The sequence below is a fragment of the Paramormyrops kingsleyae genome, chromosome 16 (genome assembly GCF_048594095.1).
Source record: "Paramormyrops kingsleyae isolate MSU_618 chromosome 16, PKINGS_0.4, whole genome shotgun sequence".
Classification (NCBI taxonomy): Eukaryota; Metazoa; Chordata; class Actinopteri; order Osteoglossiformes; family Mormyridae; genus Paramormyrops; species Paramormyrops kingsleyae.
Window position 1 is genome coordinate 4,939,754 of NC_132812.1, and position 23,843 is coordinate 4,963,596.

The 23,843-nt window shown below is 44.8% G+C and overlaps 1 protein-coding gene across 2 annotated transcripts in view; it reads right to left on the reverse strand.

Annotated features, from left to right (window-relative positions):
• LOC111852062 (eph receptor A6) overlaps positions 1–23,843 on the reverse strand; it is a 157,471-nt gene that overhangs the window by 39,080 nt on the left and 94,548 nt on the right. For both annotated transcript variants that reach the window (XM_072700269.1, XM_072700268.1), the window contains exons 4-5: positions 22,697–22,852; positions 18,181–18,516 (exon numbers count right to left, since the gene is read on the reverse strand). In XM_072700269.1, coding sequence (XP_072556370.1) covers positions 18,181–18,516; positions 22,697–22,852 — 492 coding nt within the window. The remainder of the gene's footprint in view (positions 1–18,180; positions 18,517–22,696; positions 22,853–23,843) is intronic.

The following is a 23,843-nucleotide window of genomic DNA, read 5'->3' on the forward strand; positions in this document are numbered from 1 at the left end:
TCCCATACACACACACACACACACACACACACGCACATGTAGGGTAAACATATCCTTATGGGCACAAACACACACACACACACACACACATACACATACAGACAGAGACAATTATAACCTACTAATCATTTAGTTCAAGAGAACACTTCAAAAAGTAAATTTAGTTCGCATTATACCTGTTATTTGTGTATTTTAAATTGTAAAAGTAAACAAATAGAAAAACACCCTCTCCACCCATACAGGAAAATATTATGGTTCCTATATAGGTACATATGATTATGGCCCCTTTCATATATGACTCATACAGGTATGATATGTGATCTTACATGATAGTGGTGGTCACGTTTATATATGGCTACATATGGATTATATATTTATTACTAGTGCAACATACTAATCATACGTGATCAACATAAAGCAATAAGAGTCATATGTATTCTTACAAGCCTTATTCATATGGGAATAACCACAAAATTTTCCGGATCAAACCATACCCACATCTGATAATTAACCCTGACAATTCTGGATACAGATTCAGATAATTTAGTTGATTGAACAGGTGCTCATTGATGATCATCAAATACAGATAGTCCTGTATTCACTTACCCATAATAAATATCTATTTATAATTATAATACTCAGTAATCATAAAAGCATACTTTGCCTATACTTGCTGTGAATAAGAACAGTGCCACTGGGATCTATCTCAAGCATACATGCACTGCATCTGGGCTGTAAATGTGCTATGTGGATTATTGTATCGCAGCATAAAAATGATTTGATTTTAATGATAAGAAACTTAAAAACTCCGCCAGAAAGTGAAGTGAGCCCAGGTAACCGCAGGGCCTGCAGCTGCACCGTCCCAGCACACTGACGTCCTTCAGCATCCAGCCGGCAGCAGCTTCCAGCAGGCATGTCCAGCTCACAGCGAGAGGCTGCGGAGCCATGCAGGGTGCCTGCCTGTGCTCACCAGCTGAATAACCCATCCATCAAGGAACAGGGTGGGACCAGGGAAGACCCAAAGTAGGCATGGGTGCCAGTTCTCACTATGCATTGCGGCTAGACCTGGATGTGGATTCAGAAGCAGCCAAAGGCCTGAACTCTCCCATTGAGATCGGAGTTCTGTAGCAAGCTGCTCAGACCTTGTTATCTTTACATAGTCATTGGGAAAATGCGACAAGGTATTATTGGCATTATGGCTTGATGCTGTAATCGTCACTGGTTTCACAGTTTGCTTCAAAAAATATAAATGTGCTCTCTGTGTATAATTAACAGAAGACTGGAATCACGGCAATATCCAGATATAGGCCCAGTTCCTCACCTCTACTGCAAGTCAGCATCCTAAGGGCTTCATTAAAGAGACGTTACAGATGTGTGTGATCTGCTGTGTCACAGGAAGCTCACAATACAGACCAGCTCAAAATTACGGCAGGATGGAGGAACGGGGTGCGCAAACGCCAAATTTTTTACGACGAGCCATAAACCAGAATTGATTCTGCCTTCCGCTTCCAAAAGAAACACAATAAATCATTTTCTTTATTAATGGAAGTGTGTGTGTGTTTTTTTTTTTAAGTAAAAGGACTGTTTGTCTTCATGTGTTAAAAATACATCCACATACTGTTCAGTGCTTGGGCTTCACGTTCACTCAAGGCTTAATTTTAGCCGTAGCGAGGGTCACTCCAGCAGCCATTGCAGCCTCATGGGACCCGCATGGAAATATCTCCTCCATGCTTTAACATTTCAAGTTAATGGAACAAAAGAGGGCGGCAGCTTTAAAATGTAACCTTTTTACTTTTTCTGCCTATACTTGCTGTGAATAAGAAGAGCACGCACAGTCAGTGCCACTGAGGTCCGTCTCAAGCATCAACTCATCAAATTTTAGAGATGTACTCTGTGAAGTACGACCGGCTCGACACATGCGTCACAGCTGTAACTCTGCAGTGGCCCTTTTTCTGTTACACGAGCAATAAAAAAATGATCTGCGTTTAACACGACAAAAGTAGAGAGCAAAAACAGGACATCATTTCAGACATGCACTCATCGGCCTTTCAGAGGTTAAAGCAATGCCTTTTCAATAATAAATACAAATCACTGGCACTTGATTGACATGGATATCGCAAACACATACAGGTAGACAGAGATAAGGATTCGATGAGATGCCTCTCGACATCTCATAAAGACTAGAGCAGCCTGTTCTGACGCGGAAGCCTTAAAATAAGATGTCATTAGATGAAAAGAAAATGCTTCTGACTGCAAGGACTGCAGATGTAACGCTTATAGATCCTCTCACTGTGAAAACAGCTAATGGCCTGCTTTCACCCAGCCCTTTAAACCCGAACTGTGTATACATCCAGTTTTACAAAGATTTCAACAGTGTTGCTGTGTGCCTGGAGCGTATCCCAGAAATACACAGGGCATGGAATACCCCAGGCAGGATGCTGGTCAATTACAGGACACGCAGACACACACAATCTAGGCCAATGCACCAACCCTGCAAGGACAAGGGAGGAAGTGGAAGTGAACTGTGAGCAGCCCACACAAACCTGCACACCTCCCAGCACACAGTGCAGGAATCGTACCCACAACCTTGCCCCCTGTCCGTTCACGCCTTTGGAAATTAGTGATGGTGCTTCTGCTGTACCCTTGAAACAGCCACACACTGTCCTTTCTGTCCAAAAAGATCTTGACAGCTGCTTTCATTTCTCCAGAGATGTCCTCCCCTGTTCAGAGCAGAGCACTGCAGGCAGCTGCACTTAAAGCAGAGAGGCAAAGGCACTCCGAACCAGGCACACGGTGACTGGAAAAGGCTGAGGAACTATCCGGCCTATCTGGAGGGGGAGAAATCCGGCCTATCTGGAGGGGAAGAAATCCGGCCTATCTGGAGGGGAAGAAATCCGGCCTATCTGGAGGGAAATCCAGGAGATCCTCAGTGCTCTGCAGAACGTTGGGATCCCTTCCAAGCCAGTCACTCACGTGACTGTTTTAATGCTGAAACGGAACAGTGTGAAGCTTGTGGGGACTCGAGGGAACAGAACACAAAAGTAAAAGGCCAGACTATTTAACCCCGCCCCCATTTACATAGTGACATATCATCGGGATCTCCGTAGCGACTGTCACCTCCATTTAATTAGCATCCCATTTCTTGTGCTCTGAGCTGCCTCTACAATTGTAGGACCATGATAACATTTTATATCCAGTCATGTGCAAACAACCGAAAGAATGCTGTAACATCCCGACGGAGATTAATTTGATGGTTCTCAAAAAGCATATGCATTCTCATTGAGCTTAAATAGGGCAAAACCCCTCTGGATGTATTTGGTGCACTCCCTGAGAATATACATATTTACTGGCTTTTACTGTGTACTTCTCATTAAGAGGCGACTCCGGAGTGCTATTGCAATTGGTGGTGGAAATAGATCACGCGAAACACCAACATTACTCTAATGGTCTACATGTTCATGAGGGTCCTAATCACTCTGTCCTGAAGTCTTTATAAAGCCCCTGGTTTTGCTTCCATGAGCGGCTGGCTGTACAGTTGTTTTTCCCACCCCAATTTGCCTACATATGCTAGCTAGCAGGTATGTTACAATTTCAATTTACAGCAGAAGCTTTTATCCAAAGCGACATACAATTGAAAGTAGAGTCAGGCAGTCCTTGGAGCAATTGGGGTTAAGGGCCTTGTTCAAGGGCCCGTCGATGAAATCACTCTGCCAGCCCTGGGATTTTTGGATCACAAGAAAAATGTCTTAGCCTGCTGAGCCCCACATTGCCCCCTGTGGATGTTAAGTGAAAGCAACACGAAGTGCTTTCCCAAGTAGACGCGGCAGGAACAATCACAGTTCCAGCCAGGCCTCTGCTAAACACAGTGCCACACTGCTGCCACGGTGATGCCTCTGTGGCCCCCGTCGAGGGTGACCTCCAGATGGCCAGTGACAGGCCCTGGCCCCCAGCCATGCCTCGGAAAGTGCGCTCAATCAGGGGTGGGCTGAGGAGACCTCGCCTTTCTACCATGCCGAATCAAGCCCTCTCACTTCCTCATCAGCTCTACGAGACGGCCCTCCGAGGCGGATGGCGGGCCCCGAGCTCGGCCCTTGGCTCAAGAACCAGTGTCCAGCGTCTGGAACAGCCGGTGCTCCTCTCGCCGTGGGGGGGGGGGGGTGGAATGCTGAGAAAAAGAGCGTGTGCAAGGGCCAAAGGGCTGCAGGAGCAACAGATGGTCAAGAGCACTTGGCGCCAACATGGCGGCCCCTCCAGCCTCCGCCCCGCCGGCCCCGGGGACGTGGGCGCATGCGGGCCGGACGTCTCGCTGTCACCACGCCATCCCGGGGGGGGGCGCTCTTTTCCACATTCAGCAGATCACGTTTCGCCGATTCGTCCCTGATGAATATCACTGCGTAACAAGCTCGTGACTGGAATTAGTCTGCAGTAATTTAAGAGAATTACCAAAGTTAATACTACACCACCATGCTTTAGGATAAATGCTCGGCACATCATTACAAGTACCGGTGTTTATTATAAGATGTCATTACAAATTGAATCACTGCATTGAAAAAGATTCAAGGTCGCCATTTCCTACAATTGTGAAACATTTCAAATAATGATACAACAGTAACTATTGGTGCCCCGTGGCCAACACACACTGCTTGGAGGCAGGATACATCGAATCTGTAGGAATAATAGCAAAAGAACTAGCAAACATCAAAGTTTGTAAAGAAAAAACTAGGCCCACAGTTCCGAAAAAGAGTGAGATGCAAATCTGTTGCGTTCCCTGCATACATCTTAGCATACTGTGGCATCAGCAGTCAAGACAATAAATCCGTTGTATCGTACACAGGGACACGTCGCTAATGCTACATACGCAAGCTATCACCTGAGGTCAAACTTCAGTATATTATACACATGGGGAATTCTGAAGGTAAACCTCAAAGGTAATTAACTCCATATGGTTTTTATATGCAATTTCTAAATGATGAGCAGTAAGTAATTAAATGATTAATCTCAATTAATTTCTTAGTTTGAACACCTAATGTCTAATTTAATAATGAAAAAAAAAACATTTCATCCTGATATGTAGCCATTAGCCACGAACCATAACAATCAATCATTTTGCACAGGACAGGGTGTGGGTCACACTAATCTCAATGACAAAATTGTGACAATGCCATTTTACATGCCAAACGAGGGAATTTATGATTTAAGGTGGCTATTAAAGCTCTCAGGTGAGTAAGAAAAAGGTAGGGGAACCAAACCTAAGTAATTAGACCTGCTTATCGTTGGGCTTTTGTTGAAGAACATAGAATTAAAGACTACCAAAAACCTGCAAAACTGCTTTGGAGAAAAAAAAACATTACAACAGATATAAAGGCAAAGCACAAATATGACATAAATACATCCACAAATCCAGACAGCCAGCCATCCTTCTGTCCATCCAGAGTTTTTTGGGGGGTCCTTAAGGCCTGCCTCAGGCAGTGTAGGACACACGGCAGGGAAGCACCATGCATTCAGTGCCAGCCATCACAGGGCACACACATAGAGAATTGCAATATGTGCAAAAAGCAAGAAAATTAGTATATTCAATACAGGTCTTTCTTTGTTCCATCCACTTCCATCAGGCTAATCTCATTCTCACTTCATTCCTTCCTAATCAGCACCTGCTATTCCCTCTGGAGATGGCTGACCCCGACATACTCTCACTTTTTCTTGAGTAGGTTGTATAATCTCAGTGTGGAATGTCCCAAGGCAAAGCTACAATGTTTTCATTCTGAATCTCGATCTCAAATGAAGGAAGTAGAGATCTTTAGGGTACATTCATGAGTGCTATTCTGGTCCCAAAAAGGTATAGAGTGCGTAAGCTCCATTGATATGATAATGATAAACTTTAGATACTCGGGTTTTAACGTCGGAGTATGGCTGGGGTTTGAGTCCCCAGGGGCGGGTAAAGGACCAACAATGCTGCCAAGGCAACAGGGGCTTGATGTCAAAGGAGAGCTCAGTTCCTTGCTTAAAATTCACAAGCTTCATGGCCCAGTGTGATGATTTTACAGAGCAGTAGTACTTAAACTGCAAGATTAATGCAGCATTAAGTTACGCGTGTTCTGAAGGACAAGACTACAAGCTGACATGGCAATGAGGCAATGTGGAGTTTCACATCCTAACTGCCTGAGTCCAGTCCTTGACTGACCCATTCAATCTGTCTACCTAAACACGGTATTTGGCCAACATATGTGCTGAAACAGGAGCTTATCAATCATTGGCTGAAGTGCAACGAGAAAACCTGCAGATCCGCTGGCCAATGAGCAGTTCACCATCTGGTTTTCAAAGTTAGCCGTAAATGTGCACATCCCAAAAAATGCTAGAAGGCAGAAAGTGAAAAAAGTCATTGTAGTGACCTTAAATGTAAATGAAGGGTTGATGCCCCCATTTAAACCCACACATGTTTAATCATGCAGAACTAAGGTTCTAGAACGGGAGGCAGGTGGTCCACAACAGTGGATAAGGCTATATATCTGGGGGAAGAAAGTTCTAGATTCACAATGCAGTATTGCCCGCTTCATCGTTGAATAGTACAGAGCTGTGCAACAAATAGTGCTTGGAGTTTAGTGTTATGAAGATGATCTGAATGTGGGCGGACTGTAAGGACATAAAGGCAGGTTTGACATGGCTGTAGGGCCCACACCATTTCAAGGATACTGGTTTTCACACAATGCTCAAAGAAAATGCTTTTTTTTTCCTTTTTCATTTTGTGCCGGTGAAAGAAGGAGACTTTGATCACTAGATTGAATCAGAGCATGGGAGGATGGACAAAGCTGAGAGACGAGCAGTGATGAAAACGGCAAGGCACATTGGCCCTCAGAAGCTGAGATTGGACCCCCTTTACTTGATCATCTTCCAGAAGCCTCAATCAAGGCCAGGGCAGATTGTGAAAATGTGAGATAGTGTCTGTTATTCTCCTAGGGGTGGATGTAAGGAAAAGGTCCATTCACCCCTATTTTCCCAGCCGCCCTCCTGTTAGGACGACAAGGATCAGGAAGCATCCCATGGGGGACAGCTGCCCTGATGATCGGTCCACCCCCAAATCTGGAAGTTCTAGCAGGGCTTTTCCTGAAAGATGTGAATGGCATCTTCAGAGGAAATGCTGTTCTGCTCCACAGGGCTCATCCTCTTCTTATAATCCCTGTAGCACAGCTGGATTACAGCGCCGTGTGATGCAGCTGGCAGGGGCATAGTGCCCCCCCCAAAACAAAAAACTCCTCAGCTAAAAGGAAAATGGCTTTGAAGGAGGAAACTGCCATTCGGCCTTTTTTAAAACAAACATGCACTTATATTAGAAACACTAAACTCAAATGAATATCGCACTCAGCTGTATATTCCTTATCAGCATACAGAACAGTGAAAGATCCAAACTCATGTTAAATGAAGCTGGACTGCAGGACTGACACGCCTGCAGGACGCCTTCCCAACACATTCCTCTGGCCCAGGAGGCAAAGACCTGCAGGAACATCAACGGAGAACCAGACTTCAGATCCACGGTCACCTCGCCACACGGTGGTTTTAAATATGCTGCCGATGGAGGTCGGAAAGCGGGTAACGAACCGCAGAGGGAGCAGGTTCAGGACCAGCCGTGATGGGATGAGGGAACTTGCCTGGCTGCAGGAACCGCGTCCTCTTCCACATGCGAATCCCCCGGCATGGATGCCAAGCAAAGCCCAAATCTCAGCAAAACAGCGGAAACGGAGAGCTGAGCGACAACAATGACGACAGAAAAGAGAAAACTAGCCCCGCCAGGTCTGACGCCATGGATGGGAAGGGAAAACACAGGAGTCGCTGAAGCATATGGGAAGTTAAACTCTTCCGAGAGAGTCTGCAGCCAGCCGTTGTCATGAAGGTAATCAGCAGGCAGACGGAGCGCCCGCGCTAGGCCCCGCCTCGGCTTTGCGCTTCCAGCCTCCAGCCTGGCTGTCTCCAATCCACTCCGCTCCAGAAAGTTGCCCCCAGGGAGGCCTGGGAAGAGTCTGGCCCCGCAGACACGTTTCGCTTCCTGCCCGTCAGTAATCTGGAAAGCAGCAGTAGCTGCGCCATAATGTCAGCCATGCTGCATGTGTCACTCCTGTTCTTACCCACAACTTACTAGGACAAGACAGGATCCCTGATTTTACTCGCATGCAAAAACACAATTAAAATAATGGGTGCAGAAATCAGCTCCCATTTCAAGAAGTATTTTATGGTTTTACACTAAATGAATTATGCAACTTCTCCATTTATGAAAACCAGTGAACTCGGGTACAATTGGAAAACAATATCCCTTTACGAAACTAAGAAACAGAAAGATACAGGAATATAACATGCAGAATGAAGGTTCCAATGCAATACAATATAAATTAATATTTGAATACTACAGTATATATGCTGTGCAGCCCCAAGCTGCATCTGTGATGTCACGTTAGGACATTGAAATGCAATAAAATTAAATGCTTACAACTTTTTCCTGACAACATTTTATCTCTAAAATGAACACTGACGGGTAACTGTGTACAAATCCAGTAACAAATGGCACATCTCTGTGGTTCAGCTAAGTGGACTCCTGAAAGCACATTTACAAAAACTAGTCTTTGATATGCCTGATCCTAAAGTCGACCTTCTCGTGAACAATGAGACATCTCTTTCTCTCCCATTCTTCTTTGACTGCCGCTTTGCGATTATGTGGCTAAGAGAATCACAGTTCTGTTTCATTCCAAATGACACCACATTTGTGTAAAGCTCTTCCCTGCATACATGCTCTGAATAATTTAGCAATGCACTGGGACGACTGCACATTCAAATTCACAGATGAGTTTTATCTTGGACTGTGTGACTTTAATGCATTATACTGAATGTGTGCTAATACTCAGACAAAATGATGACATCAGCAGGCCCTGGGACTGACAGTGTTGTAAGGCAGTGTTTCCCAATCCGGTCCTCAGGTACTCCGAGACAGTCCACGTTTTTGCTCCTTCCCAGCTCCCCATGGGGAGCAAAAACGTGGACCACACTGCTTTAAGACATTTTGTTTAAAGCTTAGCTGCTGCACCGGATGTTCCTGTTCAGAAAAAAAAACAACATATATACACAATGAGCCAAAACATTATGGCCGCCTCCACACGACTCAAATAATGTTGGCTCTCTTGTAAAAAAGGCACGTGTCAATGTCTGGGATATATTACATGGTAAGCTAACATTCAGTACTTGTAGTTGACATGTTGAATGCAAAAAAAACGGGCAGGGATAAAGACCTGAGTGATTTTGACAAGATCCAAATAATTCTGGCTGGACAGCTGGGTCAGAGCATCTCTGGAATGGCAAAGTGTGAGGGGGGTGCTGATCCCAGCCCTTTCAGGGGCTGGAGCACATACAGGCCGATGTTATAGCATCACTTCCACTTCCTGTGAGCAGTTCTCAAGTACCTTATCTAATCCTTATTCTATTATAGCAACACAGGCAGACTTCAGCGAAGGATAGCGAACTGGAACAGACTAGACTTGTCCATCTTTTTAATTCTGCCTTGTGTTAAAGGAGACTGGTAGCAGGTGATGGGTAATTACTGACACTGGAAAAACACTGACCTCCACAAACTCCCAACAAAAAACACTGCCTATGAATGATATAAGCCAGAGAATTTTTAATGAAGAAAGAAGCTTTTTCTTTGTTCAAGGTTTGCCCTAAAAACTCCTTTTGAGTGCATCTGGCGGATGACCAAAGCACTTTCCGGCACTGCCAGGCTTCCTGCACATGTTCTAAGGTAGTGCAAACAATCTGATGGCATTATGCAGACCTTTAAAGACCAAAACGCAGATACCACCAGCAGCACTGAAGGACCTGTGAAAGCAACAGGGTCAAGATTTACAGGTTGTAGGTTAGGTGGTAATTAACGGCAAACCCAGACGCCAAGCTGGCTAACCTCTCTCTGAAACCCTCCTATTTGTGGCAATGTGTAATATTAGAGTATTCTACAAATACTTCTTAAAATCATTTTTATTGGAATTGCAAAGGTGTCAACAGTTTAGGGCACATATAAAATGTTACAGTGCTGAGTCTGCAATGACTTCAAAGCTCCCGGAATACTTTGGTGACAGAAAAGGGACAGGCTGAGTGGGGCAGTCACATCCCACAACCCACTTCCCATGGAGCCAGAGGACTCTCGATAAGCTAAAGCTAAAACTAGATTCTGATGAAAATTTGGGTGCAGACTAAACAAATGAGATTTAACTAAGGGAAATTTAAAAACTAATAAACAAAATAACTTTTGAAAGCGGACGGATGAAAGGATGCTAAGGAAACTGTCAAATTCATAGGCAGGGCGACCATTTCCGTTTTCCCTATAAGCACCTGGCAGTGTTTCTAAAAGTACAGCTGGTGGTGGGACTGGAACACATGCTTGATAATCACCGGTGTTGCCTGCGGGGAGAGTACAGGTTACCGTCACTCTGGATGAGAAGACATTACCATTAAGCCCCTCTAAATTGGTGCTGAAAGTACAGAGATCTGGTCCCTTTGACATATACGGTGGAATATCATTCCTGGCACTAAGACTAGCTGCTGCAACCTAAAAGGTTGAGCATTCATGCATTTCCGCGTGGTGGGGGTGCGGCTTGGACCGTAAATGGTGCGAGCTTATACGGTAAAAGAATGTCAATGCTCAATCTATATATACATTTTTTTTTATATCTGTCATTTTGAAATATATACGGAATGTATTGAACGTGTATTGAAATCTCAGTGGTAGTTTAGATTACCTGAGAGTCCTGCCCAAGCCCCCCCCCCATTAATAAGCCCAAAAGGCATTGTGGTGTTACCATTTACTGGATTGCCCAGAGACATTATGGCATCCGTTTGTACTTATTCCAGTAACGGGCAGAGACTGAGAAGAGCGCAGGGCCAGGTAAACTATACGCTCTGGAATGACCGCAGATGAGTGATATCTTACCGCAGCCCGTCCGCTTACGGTAACCTGGTAACAACAGAAGGTAGAGCACCTTCCCTTTGCCCCTTGAACGCCCAAAACGTAAGAAGTGAATAGAAGCTGGTTCTGCAGAGGCCGTGTCAGCTTAGTAAAGGCCGTATTCACCGGCCGGGTCGTCTTTCAAGGTCTGTCATCAAGGAGGTTTCAAGGAGCAACTACCATCTCGGGCTGCTTCCCTCAGATGTTAAAAATCTCACCTGACCCCATGTGAAATGCCCCTGATTAACGGCGCTCAGCAGGCAGGGAAAAAAGCAGCTTGACAACGCTCAACTAGAAGCAGGAGCCGACTGAGCGGAAGGTGAGTTTACAGATCTGACAGGCTGGCTGGGAGCTTCCAGTTGTTTTGAAATGCCCCTGTGGTATTTGCTCTCTGACATTAGCCTCCTCCTTCCAACCTTTGAGTTCCCATAACATCAGAAATCCTTAAAAAAACACTACCCCTGCTCTATTTTATAGGTACAGTAGCATCATCTGATCTACCCCTGCTCTATTTTATAGGTACAGTAGCATCATCTGATCTACCCCTGCTCTATAAAATTAAGGCATCATATACATTTTATATTTCTGGTAAGTAGATTCCTTTGGGGTTAAGTCTGACCCCTACAAACAGAAACATGCCCTTTGCGGCATTAATGATGCGCAATAAATACTGCAGTGCCTTGCTACTGTATACGGAAAGCAAATGCAAAAGAATGCAGCATTTTTTTTTTGCGTAAGTGTGAATGAGTTGCGTCCCAGGTGTGGAGAGCGTGGCTACGGACCACAGTGTCCTCAGTTCACAGCGACCAGGCTAATTAGCTGTGCCCACTGAAGGCGGGGGAGGGGTACGAGGCGAGCCGGGGCCCCGGCAGATGGACGGGAGGTAATCCGTCAGCCCAGATTGGCCCGTAATGGGAGGTAAGGTTAATTACCGGCACGCAGAGCTGCCGCTCGTTCGCCCGTCTGCCACAGGCCTGACAGCGAGGGGGAATTAGGGGAGGCCATCCTGAGTGAGTCTCAGGACAGGAATGAGTTTCCCATCCCGGGTGGGATCAGGCGTGACACCGCGTTAATGCCGCGAAACTGCCGGGCCTGGCGATTCTGACTCTGCTGCTGGTTAGCCTGACGGGGAAGGTGTCACCCAAGAGCGCAGACATTAAAAGGCTGCCTCTCCTTTCACAGGTCAGCTCCGGGGGGGGACACACACACACAAAAACACTTTAAGGAGGAAACATTATTGCTTACGACAGCTTATAGTCGAAAAGTTCACAAGGAACTTTAGATGGAACTCAGACCTTTCATCAAATTATGTGAATTACATGCAACGATACTTATTGATGGAGAACAAGAATCTCCTCTTATTTTTTAGCAGGGAACCTAAATGTTTATGGGAAGAAAAAAAAGCAGATGTTGGCTGCTTTATTAAATGTATATTTTTTGACTTTGTTTAATGGATATTCCACTTATTCCAGAAAAAAAAAGATTCACTAAAAAATTACATTATTACCGGTATAAAATTCTGATAAATTGCCATTGTGTGAGGTTATTTGGCCTTAAATAATATGTGATGTGTGGCACTTTCCCTAATGAACATTCCTGTAATTACTGGAGACTGGTAATTAACTCTGTGGCTATACTTTTATTGCATTATAATTATTTAATTGCATCATTATTAATTATTATATAACTGCTTCTGTGTGTGTGTGTGTGTGTTCTGTGATACACTGGCATCCCATTCAAGTAGCCCAGCTGTGTGCCCTATGCATTCTGGGATAGGCTCCAGGTTCCCATAGAGACTCTGACCAGGATGAACGGTTAGATGGACGGATTATTAATTATGGAAACACGTGAGAGTTATTAGCAGCGGGTCGGCTGAGTGGATCAGCTCCTCCCCCATTCTGTTTCCCTAATCACCTTTGCCAGCATCTTTACCATAGCAAATTAGCAAAGCTCTCCACGCTCAGCAAATCCCCCAGCATACCTAAACACACAGGCCTGCTGTATAATTCCTAGGCACATGAGACCAGCACACTTTGTTCCAGCTAACTGCTTTAACACCAAAATGAGGGAACAATCCACTTGTTCGTGGCGGGAACCGGCATGACAGGTAAGAGTGAACCTTTAAGCTGAGGCCAAAGCACATGCTCTGCCTCTGCTATTTTGTATCAACCTTCCGGAATGTTCCTTAACAGTACCCTGTATTTTAAATTCCGTCGGGGGCTATTATGAGTGTCCATCATTTTTGTGCTTACATTTATTATTATAATTAAAAACACACTGGAAATACAGCATTTGTCTGAGGTGACAAAGTGACAACCTCGTGGTGGGTTTTAAAATCCGTTGTCGCATTGTGGGCTTTGTGTGTGACTGTATGCTTAGAGATTCTGTTTCACCATGGTTTTTAAGAGCATAACTCAATGACTCAAATAAATATTCTTCAAGGGAAAAATAATAGCTCTATCATAAATGTTACAAATGCCTGGTTAACTTACATTCCTGCGTTGGTATACAAACTAGCACAAGGTAATGTAAAGGGTACCACACTAGTATAAACTCAGTGGCCAAAGATGTCAGGTAAATATGATCAATTTCTACCCTGTTTTATTGTCAATATATTTTTCAAAAAACAAAAAAAGAATATTAGTTGTAAATTGAAAATAACAGCTTGGACAAACAGACAAACAAACGAACAAAAAAATAAAATGATAGTAATTTAAGATATCATAAGAACCAAATAACTACGGACATGGAGAACGATCTCTCACACAAACAGCACTTCATCCACAGAACTAGAGCTTGGTGCTCCTGGGAATAAGGCCTTTGCCGACATTCATTCCCATTTTCCCGGTTTTTCCATTCCAGAATGATTCTTTAGCTGAAGGACAGCGATTATTAAATCTGCAACGTTAATCTGAAAAAATAATTAAATTCCTGCATGACAAATCATCTAATGCCGAAGTCGCATGCGGACTCACTATGAATTTGCAGCAGTAGTATATACAATTACCTACTTGGCTAGTCAGATTGTGAAAAATGGTGGAAAAACACACTTAAATGCACACCTTTTATTCAAATAAAAGAAAAGAAGAGCATCCTGCATCCTGCAGTTTTTCTTATCCATCAGGGTGCATTTCCTTAAATGTTTGTGCAGCATTATATTTACACTGGGACATGCTTTCCTTAAACGTTTGTGCAGCATTATATTTACACTGGGACATGCTTTCCTTAAATGTTTGTGTGCCATTATATTTACACTGGGACATGCTTTCCTTAAACGTTTGTGTGCCATTATATTTACACTGGGACATGCTTTCCTTAAACGTTTGTGCAGCATTATATTTACACTGGGACATGCTTTCCTTAAATGTTTGTGTGCCATTATATTTACACTGGGACATGCTTTCCTTAAACGTTTGTGCAGCATTATATTTACACTGGGACATGCTTTCCTTAAATGTTTGTGTGCCATTATATTTACACTGGGACATGCTTTCCTTAAACGTTTGTGTGCCATTATATTTACACTGGGACATGCTTTCCTTAAACGTTTGTGCGCCATTATATTTACACTGGGACATGTTTTCCTTAAACGTTTGTGCGCCATTATATTTACACTGGGACATGCTTTCCTTAAACGTTTGTGCGCCATTATATTTACACTGGGACATGCTTTCCTTAAATGTTTGTGCGCCATTATATTTTCACTGGGACATGCTTTCCTTAAACGTTTGTGCGCCATTATATTTACACTGGGACATGCTTTCCTTAAACGTTTGTGCGCCATTATATTTACACTGGGACATGCTTTCCTTAAACGTTTGTGCGCCATTATATTTACACTGGGACATGCTTTCCTTAAACGTTTGTGCGCCATTATATTTACACTGGGACATGCTTTCCTTAAACGTTTGTGCGCCATTATATTTTCACTGGGACATGCTTTCCTTAAACGTTTGTGCGCCATTATATTTACACTGGGACATGCTTTCCTTAAACGTTTGTGCGCCATTATATTTACACTGGGACATGCTTTCCTTAAACGTTTGTGCGCCATTATATTTACACTGGGACATGCTTTCCTTAAACGTTTGTGCGCCATTATATTTACACTGGGACATGCTTTCCTTAAACGTTTGTGCGCCATTATATTTTCACTGGGACATGCTTTCCAGGCACCTCACTGTATACAGATTTATTCATGCACCAAAGCAGTTCTGCTCTAACTGCACAGCGACCAACACAATTACCTGCCTCTGCCAGCGCTAAAAACATTCCTTTTAATCCAGTGCACCCCCTCCCTCACTCTGTACCCCCCCAGCTCACCTTTCAGGCAGTTTTGCTTGCTCCCTCCTGAGTCCCCCCCACCTAAATTCTTTCTATTTTCAATTAAATTTCTGTATCCACACTATTGCATATTTGATGGCTGGCCTCGCCCCCGCTCCTCCCCCAAGCCTGCCATGCGCTGTCAGTCACGGCCTAGTCATCTGGAGCCCCGCCCCCAATCCTAACAGGGCAACACCTCAGCAGTCATTTGACGCCATGGAAGCCCACTGTAGTAATCAGGATGCCACATGACATTAGCCATGCTTTCTAAAGTACCACACTACCATTTAATTTCCATGCTCTGCATTTCCCTCCTTCAGTGAATCAATTCTCCTGTCACTAGGCAAGCTGAGCCTGTTCCCAGCATCGGCAGTTTTCCAAATAGGATCCTTTCTTCCTGCTCCCTGCTTTTGAAAAGCTGAACTGCAAGATCTCCAAGACCAGAGCCTGATGAGCATGTTTTTGCTTTCTCTGCAACAAAAAAATTACAGCATATTATCCTGTTATGGGAACAACTGATCAATTTGGTTGGCTTTGTTGTTCAATTCATTAAAGTGTTATGTGCAAAACTGCCGTAAACTTTTTTATTATTTTTAAAAATCTTTTTAAAATTTACTCCTAAATACTCATGAGCAGGGGCACTGACTGACATTCTAGGTCCCCTGACATCTTGCCCCCAACCCCCAGTTTATGGGCAACTCAACCCCCCATGTTTCACTTACATATTCAAGAGCCCCCTGAATCTGCCAGGGTATCCATGCCCCTACTGTGGCCCCTGTAATGTGCTGGGCCCCTGAATCTGCCAGGGTATCCATGCCCCTACTGTGGCCCCTGTAATGTGCTGGGCCCCTGAATCTGCCAGGGTATCCATGCCCCTACTGTGGCCCCTGTAATGTGCTGGGCCCCTGAATCTGCCAGGGTATCCATGCCCCTACTGTGGCCCCTGTAAAGTGCTGGGCCCCTGAATCTGCCAGGGTATCCATGCCCCTACTGTGGCCCCTGTAAAGTGCTGGGCCCCTGAATCTGCCAGGGTATCCATGCCCCTACTGTGGCCCCTGTAATGTGCTGGGCCCCTGAATCTGCCAGGGTATCCATGCCCCTACTGTGGCCCTTGTAATGTGCTGGGCCCCTGAATCTGCCAGGGTATCCATGCCCCTACTGTGGCCCCTGTAATGTGCTGGGCCCCTGAATCTGCCAGGGTATCCATGCCCCTACTATGGCCCCTGTAAAGTGCTGGGCCCTGAATCTGCCAGGGTATCCATGCCCCTACTGTGGCCCCTGTAATGTGCTGGGCCCCTGAATCTGCCAGGGTATCCATGCCCCTACTATGGCCCCTGTAAAGTGCTGGGCCCCTGAATCTGCCAGGGTATCCATGCCCCTACTGTGGCCCCTGTAATGTGCTGGGCCCCTGAATCTGCCAGGGTATCCATGCCCCTACTGTGGCCCCTGTAATGTGCTGGGCCCCTGAATCTGCCAGGGTATCCATGCCCCTACTATGGCCCCTGTAAAGTGCTGGGCCCCTGAATCTGCCAGGGTATCCATGCCCCTACTGTGGCCCCTGTAATGTGCTGGGCCCCTGAATCTGCCAGGGTATCCATGCCCCTACTGTGGCCCCTGTAAAGTTGGGCTCCTGAATCTGCCAGGGTATCCATGCCCCTACTGTGGCCCCTGTAATGTGCTGGGCCCCTGAATCTGCCAGGGTATCCATGCCCCTACTGTGGCCCCTGTAAAGTGCTGGGCCCCTGAATCTGCCAGGGTATCCATGCCCCTCCTGTGGCCCCTGTAAAGTGCTGGGCCCCTGAATCTGCCAGGGTATCCATGCCCCTACTGTGGCCCCTGTAAAGTGCTGGGCCCCTGAATCTGCCAGGGTATCCATGCCCCTACTGCACCCCAGCTCATGAGCATCCACTGGCTCATAGCTCCACCTCCATCCCCCTGCCGCCCACACATCTCACTCACACACATATTTTGTAAATCGAATCCACAAATCAGCTACAACTGCCAAGGATATTTCATTCATATTATGCTCTGTGACAGACTACCTTTCTTATTTACTTACTGGAGCTGCCTTGTGTGATTTAAGTAGTGTACATTTATACCTACTAATTCACAGTGCCTTTTTTCTGAGTAATAATAAACATGATGCTTCTATTGGGTAAGTTATGGCTGTATGCAGCTGCTCAGTATCATTTACTTTATTCTAGGTAATAAACTACATAGCCCCAAGCAGCCCTGATATAAAAAGCAGTTTCCTCTTCACTTTAATTGCATTGGCTGCAACAGACCTTTCAGAGATCTCACTCCCAGTACCACCGATTAGTCCAGGCCGACCATTAGCCTGCAGTGTGACCGTATTCTGCAGAACGAGGGATCAGTTACACATCATGCTGGGAGGTAACGACTTCAAGATGCCTCACTGCTATACCGACCGTTTTTTGAGCAAACACAGTTAAATAAACGTGGTTTGACGTCACACTATTCCGGAGAGCTTTTTGGGCAAACCTGAATAAATCGGCAATAACAACAGCGAGATATGCTGCAATTAGCGAGCACCGAGATGTTTTAGAAAAATTATATATATAGATACATACAAGCTGCATTGTTTCCCAAGCTTGGAAACTGAGGATTTATGTTGGAAAGTGAGGGTGAGAGGGGAACTTGGTGCACAGTGTTGCTGTAGCACTGAAAGCAGTTCAATCTGCACTCCTGGGGAAACAGACACCCAAAAATATCTCCCAGACACAGTCCAGTCTGAGAGGAGTATGAAATTATTCTCAGCCAATAACAAAGGAGGACCTTTTTTTCAGGAAGTGGAACAGATAAGGTTCAAAGGAGTGCAGCGAAGGCCGAGATGAGTTTGGGAGGAGCGGCGGGAAACTCACCGGCCTGGTCGCTGCTGATGGTGATGGCGGCCATGGGCCGCGGCGACGGGCTCAGCTCCGACACGCCGTTCTGGGACTCGATCTCGAAGGTGTAGTTGGTGTGGGCGGAGAAGTCGAGCACGGTGATGGAGGCATTGAGGAGGCCGCGGGGGTGCGGCACGAAGCGCAGCTCCCCGCCACACAGCTCGCAGCGCCCGGGGTCCGGCCCGCACTTCTTACACACCACGTTGTAGGTCAGGTCCTTGCGGCCGCCGGAGTCACTGGGTGGGCTCCACTCCAGGAACAGTGAGGTCTCGTTGATGTTGAAGAGGACGTTTCGTGGGGGGGATGGGGGGCCTGGCAGCGAGGGGGGGGGGCAAAGCACACGGGGTATAATTAACAGGAAGTACTACTTCTGATAGCATTTTCATTTACTTATTTATCTGACACTTTTATCCAAAGCGATGGACGATTTCAAAACCAGGGTCAGTCAGTCCTGGGTTTGGGCCTCGCTCAGGGACCCAACACACTGCCAACCCTGGGATTTGAACCGGCGACCTTCTGGCCAAACCAGCCAAACACTGGCCCAAAATTAAAACAGACAGAATTTCAAAGATCAAATTAAGGTGACATATTGTTCACCTCCTTTATACATCATTGTTATGTTTGTCAGCTTGCTAAGTCATTAAAGTAAACTCTGAATGTTAATTTGCATTTTTAAATATTCAGGTTGGTTTATCTTCATGATATAATCTAAGTAAAATATGTCAGCATTTTCGCTATTCATAGTTTCAAACATCAATGTTACTCCCTTGATGTATGGCTGAAGCTATATTTATATATACAGTGGTGATCAAAATTACAGAAAAATAATTTTTTCTAACAAAGCCACAGCTTGTCCAAATGCGAACATGAATAGACGAGATATAATATAATCATATTTCATCAGTGAAAGCCAGACTGCATCAAAAAATAAAGGTTTAAACATGAAATTTGAAGAAGGCGTGCAATCAAAATTAGAGAATGATTTGTTCTTAAAATATCTGGCAACCCCGATTTATTTGGCAACATTGATAGGCATTTTGCAAGATGGTGGACCTCTGCAAGGTTCCTGAAAGCCTGTGACGTCAGGTTGTTCAGATGAAGGCTGACAGGATGACCCTCTTAGCTGCTGAAAGAGACATTTGTCATTCCAAAAGCTTCATTTCTCATATATTGTTGCTGTACAATAGAAATAAGTCACTCAAGTTCTGAAAAAGGCTGGTTGCCCAAATATGACAAGCGTGTGAACAGGATGATGGGGAGATGTAGGGGATCTGTGCATGAGCTGGAATTGCTCACCAAATTAGTTCTGTGCAGGCAAGAACTTGTCTTAACAGGGTCTCATCGTCTGGGACAATATGGACAGAAAGCCCATTCTGCAGTGACCAAGCCACTCATCAGCAAGAAGACTGAAAAGGCAAGACTATCCCTTTGCTGAGGAGCATGTTGTGTGGACAGAGAAGAACAGATCCAGAGTTAATTTCAGTGATGAAAGCAAGCTTAATTTAGTTGGTTCGGATAAGAAACATTATTTGTGGTATTGAATTGAGGAAAAACTCCAGCAAAGGCATGTGAAGAAGTCAGAAAAGTTGGGAGGGGTAAGTGTCGTGGGTGGGGTATGTTCTCTGCAGCAGGAGTCAGGTCTCATATGGCTACATGGTAAGATGAATGCTAATGAGTATCAGTCCCTCCTTCACCAACATGCGTTTCCTTCCCTACGAGCATCAGCCAATCAGCCAGTCATTTTATACAAGATGAAGTGAAGCAATTCCTCAAAGCTGAGAACATCAAGGTGACGAGATGGCCAGACCCAGAATCCTCATCTGAACCCTATCAAGAGTCCCTGGAAGGCAACTGGTGACAGAATTACGGCAAACAAACCCACTACAGTAAAAAAAATCGTGGATGAAACTGGAAGACATGTGGAACAAAATCAAGTCAGAGCAGTGTGAGAAAGTGGGTATGTCCTGTGGGCACCGATGTGCCAGTCACTGGAAGCAAGGGCCTCTATGCACGTACTGATGATGGCAGTAAGCTGGCAGCTGACAAGGCGGCAGTGATAGACCTACAGGCTTCTCATGTCTGCAGTGGCTGCAATGTGGGGTTCAGGAGGGCGCTGGACAAAGGCCACCGCCATCATGACGCTGCCCTTGTAGGGCGTCAGAGCTCAGAGTCGTCTATAAATAAGCCTGTTCCCACAAAAGATCTTTGTGAGCAGGTCTTCAGGTGGACACCCACCCCCAGAGCCTGTCGCCATCCTTCTGTATTATTCCATTATGCTTCATCACGCCACAATTGCATCCCGTCCATCAGCTGTCTGTTCACCTCCCGCACTGGAGTCTCGCTTTTTAATCTCCTAGCAGATAATGGCTTTTTTGGATCAGAAATGCGAAATGCGGCGCTGCTTTTCTTCCTTGAAGGTATGAGCTTCGCGATCACTGGTACGGTTTATGTTTCTAATTCCAGCTTCAGAAAAAACAAAAGAAGTTTTATGCATCTTCATGCTTACTCTCAGGTATTGAATGGTCAAACATAATTATCATTCGCTGTTGTTTTTCAGGGAAACAGCTACAGTATAAAACGGTACCAGTCAAAAGTCTGGGCACACCTGCTTTTAATAATCTTGTCTCTATTTAATTTGTGTTATTTGGCTTATAGTAAAAGGCATCGAGACAATGAAGTAATACATATCAAATACTGCAACAACCAACAGAAGTGTCAAAAATCTCAAAACTTTCTCATACTTTTCAAAACAGTCCCCTTTTGCTCCAATGGCAGCATTGCAGACTCTTGGCGTTCTTTCAGCCAGCTTCCGGATGCAGCCACCCTTAATGCTTCTCCAGCTCATCCTAAACCAGTACTGCAGAGTTTGGGTCGGGGGACTGTGGGGGGCAGGTGATGTGTAGCAGCACTCTCTCTCTCTCTCCTTGTTAAAATAATACTTACTAAATAACCTGGTAACTGTAATATCTTAATGAAAAGCAAATGATTTTTAGCAGGTGTGTCCAGACTTTTGGCTGGTGCTGTAACTGAAGTGGAAGCTGGCTTACAGGCATCTGGCAGGAGGACGATTTCTATGCCGATTATAATCACCCATCACTCATTATATTAGTCATATTTTCCTGTTCATTTCATTTCTTGACACTCACTGAAGTTTTCCATGTTCTTTTCCTCTCTTTTTTCCGTCCGCCTTTCTTGGAATGAACATGCCTCCTTCACCGTCCACTCTCCATTATTCCTGAACATAAAGCTACAAATGGCCCATGCTTCCCTGCACACATGGTCGCTCATCCACACTGTCAATGTGTGCTTCTCGCTGTCACATGACTCTGGGTCTGAACAAAGAGCTGATTCCGGATGGCTGCATTCTCCAGTGCGTGTCCTCATAATGTATGTTAGTGGCTCTTGCAGCACCCCCCCCCCGCCCCCCCCACCCTTCTCAGCCCCACGCCCGCTCTGTCAAGAGTCCTTTCGCCAATTTGCATTACAGTCAGATAGCTTTTTAATTGACAATAAATTGCTCTGGCTAAACTGTGATTTCATGCAAACATTAAGCTGTAATGACATGGCGGTGAATCATTTATGAAGACTTAGAATCAGAAACAATGAACAATTATTAATTCTAATCCCAAAACATTGCATTACCCAGTTTCCCTTTATATAAGCTGGGCCATTAATGTCACTGTTTTTTCAGTGGTGTACAGACATAGTGCCACACACAGAGATACACGTGCCTGAGGGACAAAACCCCCAAAGACGACTTCCTCATCAAAAACGCAAAGAGACCAGAAGATTGGCATTCCTGGGATGCTGCTCCTTACACTTAGCCCCAACACAATTATGAATGTCCCTAAACGTGTGTGCAAACATCGAGTTACACAAAACTATGTGTGTGCGTACGTGCGTGTGTGTGTGTGTGTGTGGATTAGATTTATATTACATTGTGGGAACCATTTTTCAGGATCCCACAAAGATGTACACGAAATCAAAAAGTATTTTGATTGATTACTTATGGTTAGGGTTAGGGCTTGGCAGAGGTTAAGGTCTTCATGTTGGGATTAGAGTTTCCCCCATAGAAATGAATGGAGAGTCCTCACAAAGATATAATTACAAACCTGTGTTTGCGTGCGTGTAATCAAATGTCCCCACAATGTGATAAAAACCTGTTATTTTGACATTGTGCAGACCACTTTTTCAGTCCTCAGAAGGGGAAGTTCATTTTTATAAAAAATCTGTGACTGCAATCGAAAAACTAAAAATCCAAGAAATCTTTTTTTTTTGGTTACTTATGGTTCAGGTCAGGGCTGGGTGGGGGTTAAGGATGAACACAGCTTGAAGCAAATAAGCAATCAGTCCATAAATTTTACATATGCATATAATTTGTGCTTGGTACCTAAAACCTCATACATTATTGGAAAGCTAGCAAGGGTGCCATAGTTTCACAGCAACGGGGCTAGAATATAGAGGGTTAAAACAAAAACCATCTGTAACTTACGAGTACAGGCCATGCTGGGGGGGTCTTTGGGGGCCCTGAAGAATCCCTTCTCACAGGGGCAGAGAGACGAGCCCTCATCACGGCTGAAACTGTGCGGAGGACACTTGGAGCACCTGATGTTCCCAGGGAACGCTTTGTAGAATCCAAGCCCGCAAGCTGGGGGAACGGAAACAGAGACAGATGGTCAAGGGAAGCACTTGTAGGATGGATACACTGGGAATGGAGAAAAGAAGCGAACCAGAAGCTGGCTTTGAAAAGTGACCGGAAGCGGAAAACATCTGCCAAAAGCCACAACTTCATTATTCAATACATTGCGGGTCCAAGGCCAGGGGAGAAATACATTTCCAGCTTTACAAATGAAGGAAAATCAAGTTATATCATACAAAATAAAATAACCTCCAAAATAATCTTCTAACCAGTTATCCTGGTCTGGGGCCTGTTTTAGGCAACATAGGGCACGAGGCTGGAATGCACCCTGAATGGGATGCCAGTCCATTATGGGGTAGACACCCATAATTGTAGACGATGGACACCAGGCCGGCTGCAAGAACCTGCTAGAACATGCAAACTCCACACATCCAGGGCAGGGGCTGGATTTAAACTCCCAACTCTGTGTGAAGCAACCCACCTTACCACTACGACTCCCCTGCTTTACTACAGTATAACACTAAACCTATTAAAACCATAATTTTACTGCTGCATTACCACAGTAAATATCTGATAGCATGTAAAAAAAAATGTTGCAGTAATAGTAAAAGAGATTAAACCAATATTTCTTTACAGTATTCTATACAGTAATACTTCAATGACTGTAATTTATGCAAAAAGAACTGCAGAACTGATCCCAATACTGCACATGTAAAGTAAGGTGCATAGCACAGCACACAAAACTTTCTCACCAAGTGTCCCACACACACTTACAGTATCTTGAAAATTATTGTGTGGATTTTTATGCTAAATTATGTTACTTACACTACTTGTATGAGGGTAAGATACAAGTCACATACAAGTTCATTTGTTTTGCTATAAGCAAAAATGCTAATTTATTTTTGAACACTAACATAAAAAAACATGTTTTTTTTTTTCCTTTGGGGCAAAATAGTCGTACGTCATCTTCGCTCTCAGGCTTTCGGTAACAACTGCCTTC